This window comes from Notolepis coatsorum (assembly GCF_963971535.1).
Source record: "Notolepis coatsorum genome assembly, chromosome: 10".
In the NCBI taxonomy this organism is placed as follows: Eukaryota; Metazoa; Chordata; class Actinopteri; order Aulopiformes; family Paralepididae; genus Notolepis; species Notolepis coatsorum.
In genome coordinates, this window is record NC_140174.1 from 36,786,304 (window position 1) to 36,805,717 (window position 19,414).

A 19,414-nucleotide genomic window follows, 5' to 3' on the forward strand; every position below is an offset into this window, starting at 1 on the left:
GATCGTAGCCCCTTTCGTGACTGTGATGCACTCGGTGCATCACAGTCACGAAAGGGGCTACCACGATAGCTAACTAACGTTAACGTTACAAGCTCAAAAACCTTATACCGTAATTACTACTACTGTCGTGTCCATAAGTTCCCTGGCAGAATACTTTGTTTGTGAGGACAAACGTATACAAAGAGGAGAGAACCATTTTAAATCTGGGCATGTTAGAGTTTCGGGAATGCTGGCTAGCAAGCTAGCTAGCTACTAACGTCATGTAAAAAATTATATTAACGTTATAAACTATACACTATGTACAACGAAACAATGATTTACATTAGTATTTACACTGATTTATTATGCAGCTAAATAACGTTATACGATTTAAAATATAAATACAAATATGGTAACGTGATTGTTGCTTTTAAAAATGGTGGTTGGCTTTAGAGATGAATGGTTATGACCACCAGAGAGATACTAGCCACAGATTCAGGGTCAGTTAACTTATTTTCCCATTGTACGAATTGTTAAGCTTATGGAATGTAAGGGAAATCTGATCCTAGGTCTGTGACTAAAGCCAGGCGTCTACGCTGTGATGACGTCAGTCAGCAGTGCCAAATAGCAGTGTAGTTTCCCAGCGAACGAAAACATAAACGTTGTTATTTTGCTACATTTACGATTAATTGCAAATATTTTCATGTTGAGCTATAGATTGTGGATGAATATGCACAGAAAGGTACACCATGCCAACGTTAATGCTTTATTTCTCTAAAACGAGCCGATTTAGAAATGGACAATGGGGAAATACATGGAGTGGAACAGAGGGTGGAACAGGAAAAAACGAAGATGACGTAACCACTACACCTCCCTATTGCCTTTTCTCTCGTTGTCGTCGACAACCCACCCGTGAATAATATAAATACAACATAAAATTGGTGACAAACCAAACAGATTTGATTGACAAAGAAAATCCTACCCTAACCACAATTGAGATATTAACACCTTAATAAAGTTTAAATATTTCTTTATCTGGTATATGTCCAGATTCATTTACAGAGAAAACGGAAACGCCAAAACCGCCGCTGTAGATCTGAGCCGGCTTCTAGCGGGATTCCTGAAAAAAAGACTTTTTAGCATAATTCGGGTATGGCTGAATCCGATAAACCTGGTTCCCAAGCGAAACCTTTAGTTTCTTACATTTTAATTTGCATAACAAAATGGCCGCCCAATGCAATGCCAGACCCATCATTGCAAATGCAGCAAATCTGGGTTACATTGTGGGGTACATTTGGGAACCTGTGCATTGAGCATTGTTACATGGATTGCTGTGTAATTCATTGGTAGCTAATTTGCATAATGAAGCATCACTGATCACATTCACAGACCCTCAAAACATAGGTATAGACACTAATTTCTCATGTTTGCTTGCCTAGTTACAGAGACATTGCAGAACAATGATGTGTATGCTAATTTGCATAATATAAGAGTAGGATTACCACTAAATACTTACTAAAGATGTTTTATCCTCTTATTATTATTATCCGACCTTCAAAACATAGGTATAGACTCTTTCTTTGTATTTATTTGCTTTCCTGGTTACAGAGTTATTGGAGACATTTTAAAATGTTATGCAAATTGGAAGATCTGGAAGGTGACAACCTGGTTCCCAAATTTGACCCTAAAATGCTCGTAGAGCCTGATGCGTGATACAGGGGCTTTTTTCAGAAATCCTGCTAGACTGTGAGCGGTCCTGTCGGTTAACATGGAGCCACTGAAATGGACTTCTGCCAAACCTTAAATAAATTTAAAAAAAAAAATGTTAGTGCCGTTATTCCATTGTATAAGATTTATCGATTTCATAATCACGTCTGGGCGCAGACACAGAGTTTAGTATGAGTAGTGCGGCCTCAGCTAGTGTTTGTTGTGAGAAAACTATAATTTTCTTCTTTGTGTGCTAATCTCTTCATTTTTCAACAAACAACACAACATCAACAACTAATAATGACAAGACAATAAGAAATAAGAAATACTTACAGATCAAAACTTAACTAATAAATACAAAATACCAAGTAAAAAATAAAAACAACACAAGACATTAGACATTGGACATTTCCTTCCCCACTCCCCCCCCCCAAGACCGCCGGATCCCCAAGGACCAACATCCCACCCCCACTCCGCCGCTACATTGTGCCTTTGACCACCTCGGCCGCCGCGGTCCACAATTCAATACCTGCTTGTCCCACCCCTGAAAACTATTAATTTCTATAAACACTTGTGCCTTCTCCCCCCCCTACCCAGCACCCCTATAATCAGCGCTCATTTGGATGTGGATGACGACGCAGACTTTGGTCGTCTGGTGAAGGGGCGGATTGAGAAAACACTTCTAGGAGAGGTACCACTATCCTTGGCTCTGCAGATACACGTCATGTCATGTCTTTTAAACCCAGTTCGGCACTCTGTTACCCCCCCCCCCCCCCCCCCCTGTTTTGACTTTGTCAGCCTCCTGCTTGGTGTGATTTTCTTCCAGTGAAGTTAGTCTTGATTTACAGGCTTTGAGTGTCATTTTATTACTTGAAAGCCGTATTTGATTACGAAATGATTGTCACCAGAGGGGACTGAATGAAATTAACAGTCCTTGTACTGTTATAAATGTTCTGCCTCCACACAGTATCCAAAAAAGTCAACTCTACTCAAAAAGGCTTTTTGATTCACTTACCATGGGTCATCAAAAGCCATCAAGGGGGGGGTCATCAAAGCGAAGCAGGCTATTTTTCTTTCCTCACTCTATGATAGTGGAATGAATTTCCCATCACAGTCAGGACAGCCAAAACCTGCAAAATGTTCTCCTGTTGACTAAAACACACATCTTCAATCAATTGAACTCATTGAAAAAATCACAAATTCCATAGATAAAAAAAAACATGTAGCTGGAGTATTCATTGACCTAAAAAAAGCATTTGATACTATTAATCATGATATATTAATCAGGAAATTGGAGAGATATGGGATCAGGGGGGTAGTATTGGACTGGGTGAGAAGCTATCTAAATAAAAGACAACAATTTGTGACAATGAGAGATTATAAATCTGAATGTTTGGACATTGCTTGTGGTGTCCCCCAGGGGTCAGTGTTGGGTCCAAAACTGTTCATCTTGTACATTAACAAGATATGTAAAGTATCCAATATATTTAAATGTATTTTATTTGCGGATGACACTAATCTTTTTTATTCTGGTGAGAATGTCCAGCAGCTTTTAGAGGTCATCACATCTGAAATGAAGAAATTGAAGGAATGGTTTGATAGAAACAAATTATCATTGAACTTGAGCAAAACTAAAATTATGTTGTTTGGAAACTGTAGATTGGATACTCGGGTACAAGTTAAAATAAATGATGTGATTATTGAAAGAGTTTATGAAAATAAATTCCTAGGTGTAATAATAGACCATAAAATCTGTTGGAAACCTCTCATAAAACATGTCTAATCTAAACTCTCACGAAGCATTTCAGTCATGAGTAAAGCACATTCTGGATAGAAAATCACTCTACATTCTCTACTGTTCACTAGTTTTACCATATTTAAATTACTGTGCTGAAGTCTGGGGAAACAATTATAAGTCTACACTACAACCACTTTTTATACTCCAAAAAAGGGCCATAAGGATAGTTCACATTGCAGGTTCTCGTGATCACAAACATATTGTTTTTGGAGTCAAAGACATTGAAGTTAAATGATCTTGTGGAATTTAAAACGGCACAATTAATGTATAAAGCAAAAAGTCATGCACTTCCAAGAAACATTCAAGAATTGTTCTTTGATAGGGAGGGGGGTTATAATCTGAGGGGAGAACACAATTTAAAAGTGCTAAATGTACGCACTACCATGAGTCTAAATGTGGTGCTAAAGCAATGTCCAAACATGAGACAATTCAAACTGATGTATAAGGAAATGATGTTCACAAGGCACAGGGATGAGGAAGGGACTTGATATTCACGGGTGTTTACATTTTTATTTTATTTCTTTCATGTTTTACATATATAGTTTTTGTTTTGCATATATATATATATATATATATATATATATATATATATATATTTTTTTTTATGTTTTAAAATAGTACACTCATTTGAGTAGTGGAAAAGGGGTAGGATTAAATAAGTGTATACTTCTTCCTACTCCTTTTAGAACATGTAGATTGAGTTGTGTTTTGCTTTTGTTATTGTTTGTTTGTATTCATTGCATGTTCGAAATAAAGATTTAAAAAAAATATATATATATTTTTTTTAAACGACTAACCTTTTACTATTATGTACTTTGCTACTACAGTAAGTAATCTATGCCTATACTACTACCTACTATGCTAATATGTCTATACTACTATGCACTCAAGAGCAACATTGTTTGACGAACAATGACACTCACCCTTAGCTGCCAGAGTTGTACCCTTCCTGCTCACTTGTTGTAAGAACTTGTAAGTGGCTTTGGATAAAAGCGTTCAGCTAAATGACTAAATGCAAATGAAAAGCGTTTGTTTCTTCATCTGCCGCTGTGCATTAGAGAAGCGTTTAAAACATACAGTATTTTGACAGTGCAGATTTTGAGGGTGTAAGAGTCTGCACCTGGTATGTGAATCAAAAAGTGTTTTTGAGTTGAGAGAGTCGGGTTCTCTGGTCTCTGCTCGTACATAACAAACATTCTAGCTCGTGTCCTGATAAATGTATGACTTTCTCGTAACTCCCACAGATCTCCGAGTACATAGAGGAGGTGTTTCTACCAGACGACTGCTTCATTCTGGTGAAACTGTCCCTGGAGAGGATCAGACTGCTACGACTAGAGGTATCATGTCTGCCCCGTACTTGCTGGTTGAAGCAGTGTTTTCAGCGTTGGGAAATGCCAGATGGGAAATGTATTGTTTGTACGTCATAACCAAGAGAATAAATAGGCATAAATGTGTAATTTTGGAAAACACGTATTTATGGCTGTTCCAACGACGACTCTAGCCCTCCTCAAGATTCCCGCTCTTCCCGGGCAGCGTGTCGAAGTGTCCTGCGCAGGTCGGCACCTTGCACGGCTCCGCCGTCGGTGCGTGAATGTGTGAGCGAATGGGTGATTGTGAGGAACACAATTGTTAAGTGCTTTTGGATAAAAGCGCTATAGTCGGCGGTCAGGTGGCGTAACGGAGATTGCATTCGTCACCAACCCCGGAGCGGCTGGATTCGCCTGTTCGAATCCAGCTCACAGCTCCGGGGTTGTCACCAGCTTGGCTGGCCGTTCACACTAATACAATTGGCAGTATTAGAGGGTGGGAGAAGCTGGCGGGGTGGGTCCGGGTCGTTGTAAACAGCGACTCCTACAGTTCGGTCGGGGCGCCTGCTAAGCGCGGATAGGATCTAAGTGGGATAGTGTGATCCTTCCACACGCTACGCCCTCTCAGTGAGAATCCGCGCTGCCAGGTGAAAAGAAGCGGTTGATTGGCTGGACGTGTGTCGGAGGAAGCACGTGGTAGCCTCCACTCTCCCAGACCGACTGTGGGGGGTAAGTGCGCAGCGACCAGGAAGGGGATTGGGAATTGGCATAACGACTAACATTGGGATGGGAGAAAATGGGAGGAAAAAGGAGGGGGAAAAAGATCAAAAAGAAAAAAGAAAAAAAAGCGCTATATAAATGCAGCCATTTACCATTTTTATTTACCACTCATACAAGCTCTCTTCAAATGAGCAGCCAATGCTTGTTGTGATGATGGGTATGATTTGTGGTGGGAGGAGAGTATTTAAAGGTGACATGCATTATAAATGTCTTTTTTGAGTCTCTAGCATTGTATTATAGTAATAGGAGTTAGTATCAATGTGTTTGTGTCTCTAAATACCATATTGGCGGATTGCCGTCATTCATTTCCTGGTCCATTTTAATCGGGTCGTTCTGATTTGACGCGCATGGTGACGTCACGTGGCGCTGGGGAAGCGGATAGTGATCCGATTGGCTCTGTGGTTGGAGCCAATGCCCGCCCACAACCTAGGCAGCCCACACAGCGATAGCAGAGCGAGTGGAAATCACTTCCTCCAACAGCGAGGCAGATAGTGTAATCCGACACCTCGACAGCACTCTGCGAGGGAGAGATAGAGAGGGAGAGAGAGGGAGAGAGAGAGAGAGAGGGAGGGAGAGAGGAGAGAGCCCACGTCTGCGTGTGCTTGTTTACACAGTGCTCAGTGCCTCAGTCTCTCTCTATCTCTCTCTGTCTGCCAGTCGCTGGGAGAGAGAGAGAGAGAGAGATAGATAGAGAGGGAGGGAGAGAGAGAGGAGAGATCGCTCCGAGAGCCAGCGTCTGCGTGTGCTTGGTTACACAGTGCTCCTCCGTGCCTGTCTCTCTCTATCTCCCTCTGTCTACCAGTTGCAGACTGTGGATGACTGTCACTCAAAGTGCTTATGGGCGGAGCCAGGCCATCACAGCCTAAAATACTGATGCTGTGAAATGAGGCTTTTGAGTACTTGATAAGAAATATAAACCTTACAGATGTCTTCAATAGACTCACAGGAATTGTGTAAAGTTGCCCAAATAGTGCTAGGAATAGCAATGCAGGTCCCCTTTAAGTCTGATTGGCTTGAAATGGAGCAGGTCTGTGATAATGACAGTCGGGTTTGTTTGGCTGGGGGCTTATGAATGATCAAACCATCGTACGTTATGGGGCTTTTGGTATTAAATAGAATGCATGGACTGCATTTATATAACCGCTTTTATCCAAAGCGCGTTACAATTTATGCCTCACATTTTCCCCCTCTCACTCACACATTCACACACGGATGGCAGAGGCAACCATGCAAGGTGCCGACCTGCTCATCTGGAACAGTTTGGGTTGGGGTTAAGTGTCTTGCTCAAGGGCACCTCCCCCATGCTGCTTTGACATCCAAATTTCCCCAAGGGGATCAATAAAGGAATATCTTAAATTAAACGCAGCCAGGAGGAGCCGGAATCAAACCAGGAACCTTCCGATTACCAGATGACCACTCTACCACCTGGGCTACTGTCGCATTGTTGATATACATCGTACAGAGGGTAAATTTATGCGATAAATGTTACGTTGTCTTTAGGGATGTTTGATATTGGCTTTAAAAAAAATGTATACCGATAATTTCCGATATTACCGTAATTCCTCTAATAGTAACCGGGTCTCAAATACAAGCCGGGTCTCTATTAATGGCCGGGTGCGCTCTTGAGCTAAGCAATTATAAGCCGGCCTCCTAATACAAGCCGGGTTACTAATATACTGAGCTGCATACTGAGCTAGTTACTTGATTTCACTTTGAAAACGTTGAAATGACCAGTGACCACCTGTAATTGCACTGTTTACTATTTCATACAGTACTTGGTTTCAATAAATGAACCCAGTACATTTTACTGGGTTCAAACTGACACAAAATGTTGATTTATTCATTATGATCCGTTTGAAAATTTGCAATATAGGCCTCCCTCTTATACAGGCCTCCTCCTAATACAAGCCTGGTACCCGCTACAGTTGAAACAAATACAAGCCGGGGTTACTATTAGAGGAATTACGGTACATTTTAATGCCAATATCAGTAGGCCGATAATATCGGACATCCCTAGTTGTCTTGCTTTTCTGAAAAAGGCTTGAATAAGATTCCCTTTTTTTCACCCTCCCTTTCTTTTTTATTGTCAACAAACGAGTAAATTAATTGATTCTCTTGACTTGATATCTTTTTATGGTGGATAGAAAAAAAGTTGAATGAAATGGAACCAGATTGAACCAGTTGTTCCAAAGCCGTCTAGGCAAAAACCCATTGTTTCCTCAAGACCATAGTAACAGACCAGGGAGAGCGTGGCCGTTGCTTAAGAACCAACAGGGCGGTTTGTTTACACGGGTCTCCCAGTCGATTGTTCTCTAGATTGCGGGGTGCTGCTGAACTGCACGTTTTGCCCTGATGCCGTACACACTGCAAAAGCTTTCTGTCCTCTTTTGCTCCTCCGCCCGGGCCAGGTGAATGCGGAGACGGTGCGCTACTCCATCTGCATGTCCAAGCTGCGCGTGAAGCCGGGAGACATTGCGGTGCACGGCGAGGCCGTGGTCTGCGTCTCTCCCCGGGAGAACAGCAAGAGCTCCATGTACTACGTGCTGCAGACTCTCAAGGGAGACCTGCCCAAGGTGAGTGTTTGATGTGGGGGAACACGGGGAAACACAGGTTGAATCAATCACTCCCTCCGATGTCTTTTGAAGTGTTGCGTTTGTGTCCTCCACGCGCGGCGGGCTTGACTTCACCCACGCGTTGTATCGCTGTATGCAAATTAAACCAATTTCGCCTACAACATGGATTAATTTAAGAGGTTAACAACCCGAGGAGGCGCCGATTTACTCTGGAAACTGCTGTGTACATTTCACTTACGTTGGATAAAGGATGTGTACCTACAGGTGTATCATTGTACACCCACTCCTCTTTCTACAAGGTGGTGGTTCAGGGGATCCCGGAGGTCTCCAGGGCCGTCATTCACATCGACGAGCAGAGCGGCAATAAAAAGTACAAACTCCTGGTGGAGGGCGATAACCTGAGGGCTGTCATGGCAACCCACGGGGTCAACGGGAGCAGGACCACTTCCAACAACACTTACGAGGTACGATGAAGGAACATTTAATTACCGTAATTCCTCTAATAGTAACCTCGGCTTGTATTTGTTTCAACTGTAGCGGGTACCAGGCTTGGTAATTACGGTAATTAGAGGAGGCGGACGACCGTTTCGTAACCCGTGTAGTACCGGTACTTACTGCTAAGTGCTTTCAATGAGGACTCTGTGTTCCAGGTTGAGAAAACGCTGGGCATCGAGGCCGCGAGGTCCACTATTATCAACGAGATCCAGTACACCATGGTGAACCATGGCATGAGCATCGACCGGCGCCACGTCATGCTCCTAGCAGACCTCATGTCCTATAAGGTACCGTATGACCTCATCTCCTATATGACCTCATGTCCTATAAGGTACTGTATGACCTCATGTCCTATAAGGTACCGTATGACCTCATGTCCTATATGACCTCATGTCCTATAAGGTACCGTATGACCTCATGTCCTATAAGGTACTGTATGACCTCATGTCCTATAAGGTACAGTATGACCTCATGTCCTATAAGGTACTGTATGACCTCATGTCCTATAAGGTACTGTATGACCTCATGTTCTAGTACATATATCGTTTTCAGTTCTAGAACGCTGTATTACGTTTATAATTGTCAAGGGTTGAAAGTTGAAACCATCTATAAGGTGTATTATATTCCTATTGTATCTTGGAAGTTCGGAGTTTTTATTTTTGTTATGTATAAATTGTAGAGCTGGGCCGTTAACGTGCTGCGTTAACGCCGGACTGTTATCGCGCGATAATGCAATTGACGCCGTTAATCTATTTCTCAAACTTGGGTCTCCTCTCCTCTCTCTGTCTGCACGAGAAGCCGCTCACTCACTCACACATACGGGTACTTCAGGGTTGGGCCTATCTGTGGCTCAGTGTTGAAGCGCTGAGGACACAGACCGAGCTCTGCGCTCATCATGGAGGCGAGAACTAAACGAAAGTCTGGGTACACTTTACGAAAGTCGATGCCGACAACGCACGTTGCCACAAGTGCAATAAAACATTTGCAAGTATGGGTGGCAATACAAGCAATTTGTCAAAACATCTGTTGTCAAAACATAACATTAGTCTGCAGTAATGAGCCGTTTTCGACTGCTTTGCTTGCAGTGTTCCATCCATGCACGTCCACTGCAGGTAAGCCAAGATAATACGGAGTTAGCTAGGCTAATAACGAATTATTACGAATAGGCTAATAAATAAAATATAATTGCTTAGCTAATTATTTAGCTACAAATATATTTGAAAGATGACAGCCCATGCCTCCTCCCTCTCCCTCCACCACCGGTCCCAGCCAAGAAAAGTCCCTTCACCCTAGCAGCTAGGAAGGATGACAGAGGTAGGGGGAATGAGTGTCACAGGGCTGTGACCCAGTTTGTTGTCAAAGGCCTGCACCCTTTCTCAACAGTGGAGTCCAAGGGCTTTAGGTAACAACTAATCATTCAGCGTATATAGTTTTTTTTATCTTACATTTGTTGTTTATTATAAAAAGTCTATAATTCAGACACATTTAAAACATTGTTGCTGCTGTTGCTGAAGAAATAATATTTATTTATATTTATTTATAATTTATTTATAAAGTTATATAAAAGAACATTGCTGCTGCTGTTGCTGAAGAAATAATATTTATTTATAAAGTTATAAATAATAAAGCAATGTCGATAAAGTACCGAACCGTTAAGCAGTATCGATAAGAGTAGTAGTATCGATAAAATCCTAATGATACCCATCCCTAGGTAGAACACACATATTTTGAATGCCTTCGGCAGACTTCAAATGAGCCATTTTAATCTAGATTAACTCCAGGATTGCAGATAGATTAATCTAGATATTTTTTTTTATCTATGCCCACCTCTAATAAGTTGTCTTATTAACTGTTTCAGGGCCAATCACTAAAAAAGTCGGGTTATCTCGCCAGCGGTTTAGCGCCAATTACGTGAAAAGTCTGGTTTTAATTGTTATTTCTTTTATTCGCTATATCCATACATTTTTCATCCATCCAGCGTTATCATTGGGAATGGGTCTGAGCTCGCAAAAGGCCAATACCGCCGCCTAATTCCTTGCGGCCGGTATGGCACATCATTGGAATCACTCTGGCTGGGGATGTGCATCGATCTAAGAAGTCCAGTCCAGGTTTTCCTTCTTGGGCAAGAGTAACGTTATAAGACACGGATTGGGGGACACTGGAGCAGCGTGGATTCATGTGTTTTGGTTGAGAAACGTTGGATCAATAAACGCGATCAATATTTGGAATGGCGATCAGGAATTGGATTAATCTTTTTGCAGTACATCAGATGTGAGGTAAGGACTCTATGTTGCCAATCTTGGGTTAATCCGATGTTTCTTTCGTAACGATCACAACCTGTCTGTGTGTGTGTGTGTGCGTGCTGTTGGCGCCGACCAAAGCACGGAGGGGTGACTTTTCAGCCCCAGCTTCCGTGCGCACATGATGAAACATATAATACCGATAATCTAGCGTTTATTTCAGAACGATTCATAAATCAAGTGACAAATGGCACGATTTCTAAGGAAATTCATTGAAGCGCCGTTTGCTGGAGTTTATTGGGATTCGACAGGATCACTCTAAAACTATACTCATATTCACCACGGTATAAAACGGAAATGTATGTATGAAAAAAGTATCTGTTTTTTGCATGTTGACCGGAAGAAACTCACTGACAATCGACGTGTTTATTAGATCCATAGCTATAATATTTAATATAATTTTAGCACTCGCAAACACCGGCATTAACCCCATTGAACAGAGCGCTGGCCTTCTTACCAGACGGTAAACAGCGACCTCTAGGCGCTCATTGAGTTAAATGTTACCTGAATGTGTTTTCTGTACAGGGGGAGATTCTTGGAATCACTAGGTTCGGCTTGGCCAAGATGAAGGAAAGCGTCCTTATGCTGGCGTCATTTGAGAAAACCGCCGATCACCTCTTCGACGCCGCCTACTTTGGACAAAAGGACTCTGTATGCGGTAAGTTGCGGCTGTCTAACGAGAAAAAACATTACATCTGCTCATTGTTACGTACTTTTATACTTTTAACAGTATAATGGTATTTGACGGTGTAGTTTTCCAGCACAAATTACAATGCGTTATGACATTTGTTCATGTCTTTACTGTATCTTGTAATACAATTGTCATGGTCATATTTCATAACAAATTATTATGTTTTTCTTTTAACTTTTTAATACTGCTGCAAGGAATCTTATTTTGATTAACTTAGAAATATACAACATATGTATGTATATATATATATAATAAATTTTTGTATATATTGTATACGGTATAGTGAAAATCTATACCCTCGCTTGGATCCATGACAAGTATACACGTATTTACGTACTCATCCGAGCGTGTAACTTTGCTTCCTTCCAGGTGTGTCTGAGTGCATTATCATGGGCATCCCTATGAACATCGGCACAGGACTGTTCAAACTCTTACACAAGGCCGACAAGGTTCCCTCTCCGCCCCACAGGCCCCTCCTCTTCGACAGCCCCGACTTTCACATCCCTTTGATCAGGTAGTGATACACAGGCAGACGACCCCCCCCACCCCCCCTCTGTAGAATCCCTTGAGACAAATCCCCCTGATACACCGCGGAGCATGGAGGCAGAACGGGCTGCGTGGTGCGAGTGACGTGTATGTTGGCGCTTGGAGGAAAACAGCCTTGATGTGGATTCATTCCAACCCCTCTGTGAGCCATGCAGAGCTCTGGGATGTGTGAACACCATTAACATGGATACCAAAGAGAAGCGGTTCTGCGTTGCTTTCACTTTCCAGTGTATTTTCAGGGGTAACCGTGCACACACACGTGCCCGCGCGGTCACTGGGTGTTTCTATTCTGATATTTTGCGGGCGGTGCGAGAGGGAGGAGTTTGCGATGGGTCAATTGTAGCCTCTCGCGCTGCCCGCAATTGTCTTCATAGCGGCCTCTTTGGGAAGTTTATTTCTGTAGTCTTTCAAATAAAGGCTGTAGAGTGCCGGGAGACCTTGGAACATGTGATCAACTCCTCTTCCATTTTGATATAATGCATATTATTCTAGTAATTTTTGTCCACGACAGTTTTCCCAGATCACCCAGCTCTATTGAAAATGAATGGACTCCCGGTGACTAGAGCTGCTCTCTGTGTGTACGTACGACAATACCTCAGTAATGCTTCTGTTTTCCTAGAATAATAAATGGCTTAAACGTTGCCTTTAGACAATGAAAACATTCGCAGAGCAGCTTTGTTTTGTTCGCCTGTGCCTTAGAGTGACTGGCATTTATTTTCATGAATTATTTTGCCAACCAAGCCCGAAATGGTGCCATAGTCTGGTCACTTACCTTTAGCACATACGAAAGGGCCTCTCAAAACATCAAATATCTTCCTTTACAGAGGTAGAACAGAAAACTGGGAGTTGTCCTGACCGATTTCTTCTGGAATTATATAACTTGCTAGTGCCACTGATTTTCTTTTCTTTTTGTTTTATTTTACAAACTATTTTAGAATAATTTCGATGCTGATAATAATGTTACGTATAAGTTAAGTTTGTTGAGATTTCAGTTTACTGTAAACAGTGAAATACCCTTTATTCACAGCTTTACTTGCTTATAAAAACGTGTTTATTCCATTACGTTTTATTTGATGTTTCCTCAACACTATGTTGATGAATGCTGTTTTCAGGCTGCATTTTGTGTTTACGGTTATGATAATATAGAACGGATCTCACTCGTGTGTGTGTGTGTGTGTGTGTGTGGATGAATGCAGTCGAAACTAAGATGACCTCTAAATCGAGCTGAAATCAGACTTGCTCTCCTCTGGTTGAGCGCTTTGCACTGTAGTTCTATACCACAGTCTGCAGCACTGTTGAGAGATGCTAACAGTTATTCACTACGATATTATACATGTTTTTTTCCTCAGCAGATTTAAAGGCATGTTGCAACAAAAAAAAAAAAATTCCCAGTTTCATATTTATTTGAGAGAAATTGAGTAATGAAAATGAATCCTGTAAAGTACAATGTCTCTCAAGACAAAGTATTCTCACACCGAGCTCCGTGTGGGTCCGAATGATACCGAGTACTCCGCAGTTCATTGCCTGACTTTATTGAACCTCAACAATATTTGTGTCCTATGTTGATGTATATATTTTGTCTGTAAATAAAGTATATTTGAAAAGATGAATTCTGTGTAATGTTTGGCAGTGATGGAAGAAGTACACAGTTCCTTTACTTAAGCAGATAAAATAGTACTCTAGTAAAAGTCCTCCATTTAAGTAAAAGTAGAGAAGTATTTGCTATTGAATGTACTTAAGTATCTAAAGTAAAAGTATGCATTATACATGATGTTTGTGTATTCCAGTGCTTGGGAGCATTCAACCCTCAATCCATTGACTATAGGTTTTCTATAAGTGGTGTGTGGTCTGGATATGCTGCTCTGATTACATTCTCTTCAAGTTTGCAGGTTTCACATGTGAAAGTGCATAATCGTCATACAATTTTGCCATGTTTTCTATGCAAAATCTTTTTCTTCAAAGTACAGTAACTAGTAGCTGATGGGTTCAGATAGATACATGTAGTGGAGTACAATAGCTTCTTTGAAATGTAGTGGAGTTAAAGTACAAAGTTCCCTTAAATTTAAATACTCACGTAAAGTACAAGTACCTCATAATTATACTTAAGTACAGTACTTGAGTAAAAAATACTTGGTTACTTTCCACCACTAATGTTTGGTGGCATCGGATGCTGCATTAAATCATTTTGAAAGATCCATTTGGTTGGCAACAGCCAAGGAAACTATAAAAGAAGGAAGGCTCAGAATACCAGAGTTCTATGCTCTGCTTGGTGCCCGTTCTTTTGAATCCTGTATTAAAATACACAAGCTATCTGATGAAATATACATCAACCAATATATCAAACGTTGATCATTCTGACATCCGAGGTAATAACCTGTTTAAATGACGATGGTTATTATGAGGAGATGGCTGATCCCATTCAACTCGATGTCATCGAACTGAAAGTTTCCACACTTGGCACCAACGTGCGTTCACGTGCTACACAGTGACGTGATGACCCTCCCTTGTTTTATAGTTTCCTTGGCAACAGCCAGGGAATGAAACTGCATCCTCAATGAATTGATGATGTAATGAAGCTCCCTTCTGATCCATTCTAGACCCACGGTTTACAAACGTGGATCCCCGGCAGGGGGCCACATGGTTTGAGAGATGAGGGCAAAACATTTTATTTGCCTCAAAATAGTTGTACAGTATATTCTGTTCACAAAATGCTTTTCGCTTGGATAAGGAGAATGTTAGGCTGCTTAGCTTTTAGCTCCAAAAATGGGTGCGTGCGTGTGTGAATAAATACAATGGAGTAAAACATTGAAAATCATGCCTCAAACCTTTGTGGGTTTTCATTATTTTGTGTTGTAATGTCAAGGTAATTTGTTACTCTGGCTTCCTGAGGGAACATAAATAAAAGTGTGGTTGTCTGTTGAATGCATAATGAGTTGGCTCATAATGAGTCATCTGCAGCTGGGAGGAGAGCCGGGGGATTTAATTGGATCCGAGTGAAGGCACCAATATAAATGCACGAAGGGATCCGAGACCCCCGATCCACATGGATGAAAAGTTCAAACTGCCGCGGTCTAACCAGTCAGTTAAAACCCAAGAGCAGACACTGAAGCACTGGGAACATGACCGGCATGACCTTTTAGATGTGAGTGAGGCATGGAGATGTGATGGGCTGATACGTCATTTGTAGGAGGGCAGTGGGAGAGATTACAGCGTGATAGATGGCTGATAGCCAGGGGAGAATGTCAATGTAAATGCTGGGTTGCTGTGTTGAAGACAAAAGTACTGATAAAATGGGAGCCATGTTTTAAATAGAGGGGGCAGTTGAATGGATTGGGCTTCGAGCCAGCGGCCATCAGGCTCCACAATCGGGGGCATGGACTGCTGCCAGCAGCTGGAGAACTAACAGCTGCAGACGAATGTCTAACCCATCACTATGTCTGACTCTTAAACCACCAAAACCTGCACAGACTATAATGTATATTATGCCAGTTAGGGTACAGACCCTCACCTGCACCTTGTGTATACTGTTTTACCGCTTAGACCCTCATAGTATATATTCAATTATATTTCTATTTATTGTAACATTCAGATTATATTTCTATTGTAACATATTATGACTGAGGGTATACAGACGTCATATCTTCATATTCAGATACAATTGTATTGCCTATAGTCTTATATTACCGTGCCCATACCTGTTGTACCCAGTACTCGAGTTGTGAAAAATAAAAACGGGGGGGATGGTCAGGGCTGCAGATCTCATGACAAGTTTGGGGTGGACACAGAGTAGGGGGGTCCGGGTGCATCGTCCCCCGGTAGAAAATTGTAATGATTTTAATACGCAAATTAAGTTTTTAGGAGTATTTTGAAACTAGAATTACAGAGCAGGAGTAGATACACTACTCTTACACACATTATTGGGGGGGGGGGGGGGGGGCATTCATATTTCTCCAAATTTGGGGAGGACATGCCCCCCCCGGGATCTGCAGCCATGCAGATGCCAGTTCGGTGGATTTTATCATATGATCTGATAATGGCTAAAAATGTCATTGCATATATTAGCAATATTTTCAATATGCGCAAAACTGAATGTTGAAATAGCAGTAATACCATGTTCATTGATAAAATTACATAAGGGATGGGAAGGGGGGATGGCCGTTTTAGAAGGGGGATGATATTGACCACCAACTCGAGTACTGCCTGTACCTCCCCCATGCTGCTATGATGCCTGGATTTCCCCAAGGGGATCAATAAAGGAATATCCTATCTTCTGGGGGCAAGGGGGGTAAGAGTTTGACCAGAAGATTCTGAAGTATATCTGTAAATTACTAAATCAAGTAACCAGTTTCTAACTTGTTTTCTGTTCATAGATCACCGTAGGCATCACAACAGGGGATTGTAATTAACTAGCAGGTGATTATCACTAAATGACAAATGTGGCCAATGAGCTGAGGACTTGCATTTTGCTACAAAAGTTAATATTGTGGAAAAACCATCAATCACATTTTACAACTAAACTGTAACAATACACAAAATAGTAGGGCTTTTATAGTGAGTTAAAGTGCCCCCTATGGACGCTGTAACCAAATATTAAAAACCCTCATTTCCAAAGCCACTGGGGGTGACTCCAACCCGTTGTCTGGATTGTCCTCTACCTTCAGCTCTTAGAATCCACCCTGTGATCCTCCAGAATCTGATCAGCCTTTGATTGATCAGGACCAACCTGCAGCCCAATTGATTGATTTGTGTTGCAACACAATAAACAACCAAAGTTAAATATCTTAACGGGGAACAATCCAAGAACAATCTGTATAATGTATAGTCTTGTTTATTTTCTAGGCTCGAGAAATGTCATTCATATGCTTTGAAAAGGACAATACACCAATCCATTGATACATTTAGTCATTTAGCTGACGCTTTTATCCAAAGCGACTTACAAGTTCTGTACAAGTCATCAGAAAGGGCACAACTCTATCAGCTGAGTAACAATGTTCATCAAAGTGTTGAGTGCTACAGTGTAGGTTAGTATTAGGACAAGTGTATGACAGTAATGTTAGTTAGGGTTAGATTTTGTATAAAAAAAAAAATTCATTTCAGATAATTGTTGAAGAAGTGCGTCTTTAGTCGACGGCGAAAGATTCGACGGGTTTCGGCTGTCCTAACTGTGGTGGGCAGTTCGTTCCACCATTGTGGGGCAAGGACTGAGAAAAGGCGGCTTCTCCTATCCGGAGCTCGGATAGGAGTGGGTCTGAGATGGTCAGAGTGTAGGGGTCTTGAGGGTGTGTAGTAGAGACCATTGACCGGAGGTAGGCGGGAGCGGTTCCCTTTGCCGCACGGTATGCCAGGTCGAGGGCCTTGAAGCTGATTCGTGTGGCAATGGGGAGCCAGTGCAGGTCCCTAAGAAGTGGGGTGACATGGGCTGACTTTGGTAGGTTTTAGATCAGGCGGGCCGCTGCGTTCTGAATGAGTTGAAGAGGCTTGGTGGCAGTGGTCGGAAGGCTAGCAAGCAGTGCGTTGCAGTAGTCGAGGCGGGAGATGACTGTTGATTGGACGAGGAGTTGGGTGGCTTCTTTTGTCAGGAAGGGGTGGATCCTTCTGACGTTGCTCAGGAGGAATCTGCAGGTTCTGGTTGTCGCTGCGATGTGAGCAGAGAAGTTCAACTGGTCTTCGAGGACAACACCAAGGTTCTTGGCGGTCGGGGACACGGTCACAGCTGCATTCTCGACTGTGATGGAAAGGTCGGTCAGGGGGGAGGATTTGGCCGGCAGGTGAAGCAATTCTGTTTTGCTTAGGTTCAGTTTGAGGTGGTTGGTCGTCATCCAGGCAGAGATGTCAGACAGACAGGCCGAGATTAGCTCGGAGATGTGAATATCTGAGGGAGGGAAGGAGAGGAAGAGTTGAGCATAATCGGCATAGCAATGATACGAGAAGGCATGAGAGGTGATAATGTTACCCAAAGATGTAGTGTAGAGGGAGAAGAGAAGGGGTCCTACTGTAGGACCGAGCCCTGGGGGACACAGGGTCCCTTTCCATGACACTTGGTAGGAGCGGTCATTGAGGTTATTACTGTATGTGGATAAAGTCTCATTAGACACAAAAGCTGTGGACAGAGCCTGTTTACATTGAACCTTAACAATTGGAAATACCAAAATGGTCTCTCAAAATGCATTGTCAATAGCACATCTTTAAAAACATGGATACCGTAATTCCTCTAATAGTAACCGGGTCTCAAATACAAGCCGGGTCTCTATTAATGGCCGGGTGCGCTCTTGAGCTAAGCAATTATAAGCCGGCCTCCTAATACAAGCCGGGTTACTAATATACTGAGCTGCATACTGAGCTAGTTACTTGATTTCACTTTGAAAACGTTGAAATGACCAGTGACCACCTGTAATTGGACTGTTTACTATTTCATACAGTACTTGGTTTCAATAAATGAACCCAGTACATTTGACTGGGTTCAAACTGACACAAAATGTTGATTTATTCATTATGATCCGTTTGAAAATTTGAAATATAGGCCTCCCTCTTATACAGGCCTCCTCCTAATACAAGCCTGGTACCCGCTACAGTTGAAACAAATACAAGCCGGGGTTACTATTAGAGGAATTACGGTATGTACATTACATAGAAGGAAATACAGTATTTGGCATCACTGACAAAAAAGTCACATACTTTCACACACAGTGGCAGTAGCCAACACTGGTAACACTATCACTTTGATAGCATTCAAAACATCAACGCTACAACACTAAATTGATTTTAATGCCACTGCACGAAGCAAGCACACGATATCCCAACACTAGTGTCCCTGGGCTGCTTTTTGGACTGACGGTAAAGAAATCAGCAATCTGCACATGCCCAAAGAAATCACAATCTTAGCATTCCGAACATTCTAGAATGATGCTACCCTGTGTGTGAGATTACTGCGGCTGGTACTGAATATGATTATGTGTTCACTGCTTTCCGACAGGAGCCAAGTCTAGGCAGTTGGTTATTTGTTCCTGCTGTATTGCACATAATTGAAATGTGCACTGGAACACTGTTTGAACCTAGAAAGCTAAAGTACCTGAAGAGTTACTGTTGTTACTGCGGTTTACAAAAGCCTGCAATTGTGTTTGCCAAACATATACTAGGCATACGTGTGTTTCACACTGTCAAAATGATTGTAAACAAAATCCCGCCCACTGAAACTGCATTGTTCCCCTTAAACCGTACTGCTAGTAGTACATACTGTT

The 19,414-nt window shown here is 42.0% G+C and overlaps 1 protein-coding gene across 1 annotated transcript in view; it reads left to right on the top strand.

Moving 5' to 3' along the window:
• polr3a (polymerase (RNA) III (DNA directed) polypeptide A) overlaps positions 1–13,749 on the top strand; it is a 115,515-nt gene extending 101,766 nt beyond the window's left edge. The window contains exons 25-31 of the mRNA XM_084322846.1: positions 2,284–2,377; positions 4,729–4,821; positions 7,980–8,144; positions 8,444–8,608; positions 8,795–8,926; positions 11,465–11,597; positions 12,000–13,749. Coding sequence (XP_084178972.1) covers positions 2,284–2,377; positions 4,729–4,821; positions 7,980–8,144; positions 8,444–8,608; positions 8,795–8,926; positions 11,465–11,597; positions 12,000–12,148 — 931 coding nt within the window. The 3' untranslated portion in view covers positions 12,149–13,749. The remainder of the gene's footprint in view (positions 1–2,283; positions 2,378–4,728; positions 4,822–7,979; positions 8,145–8,443; positions 8,609–8,794; positions 8,927–11,464; positions 11,598–11,999) is intronic.
• Positions 13,750–19,414: the final 5,665 nt, after the last annotated feature.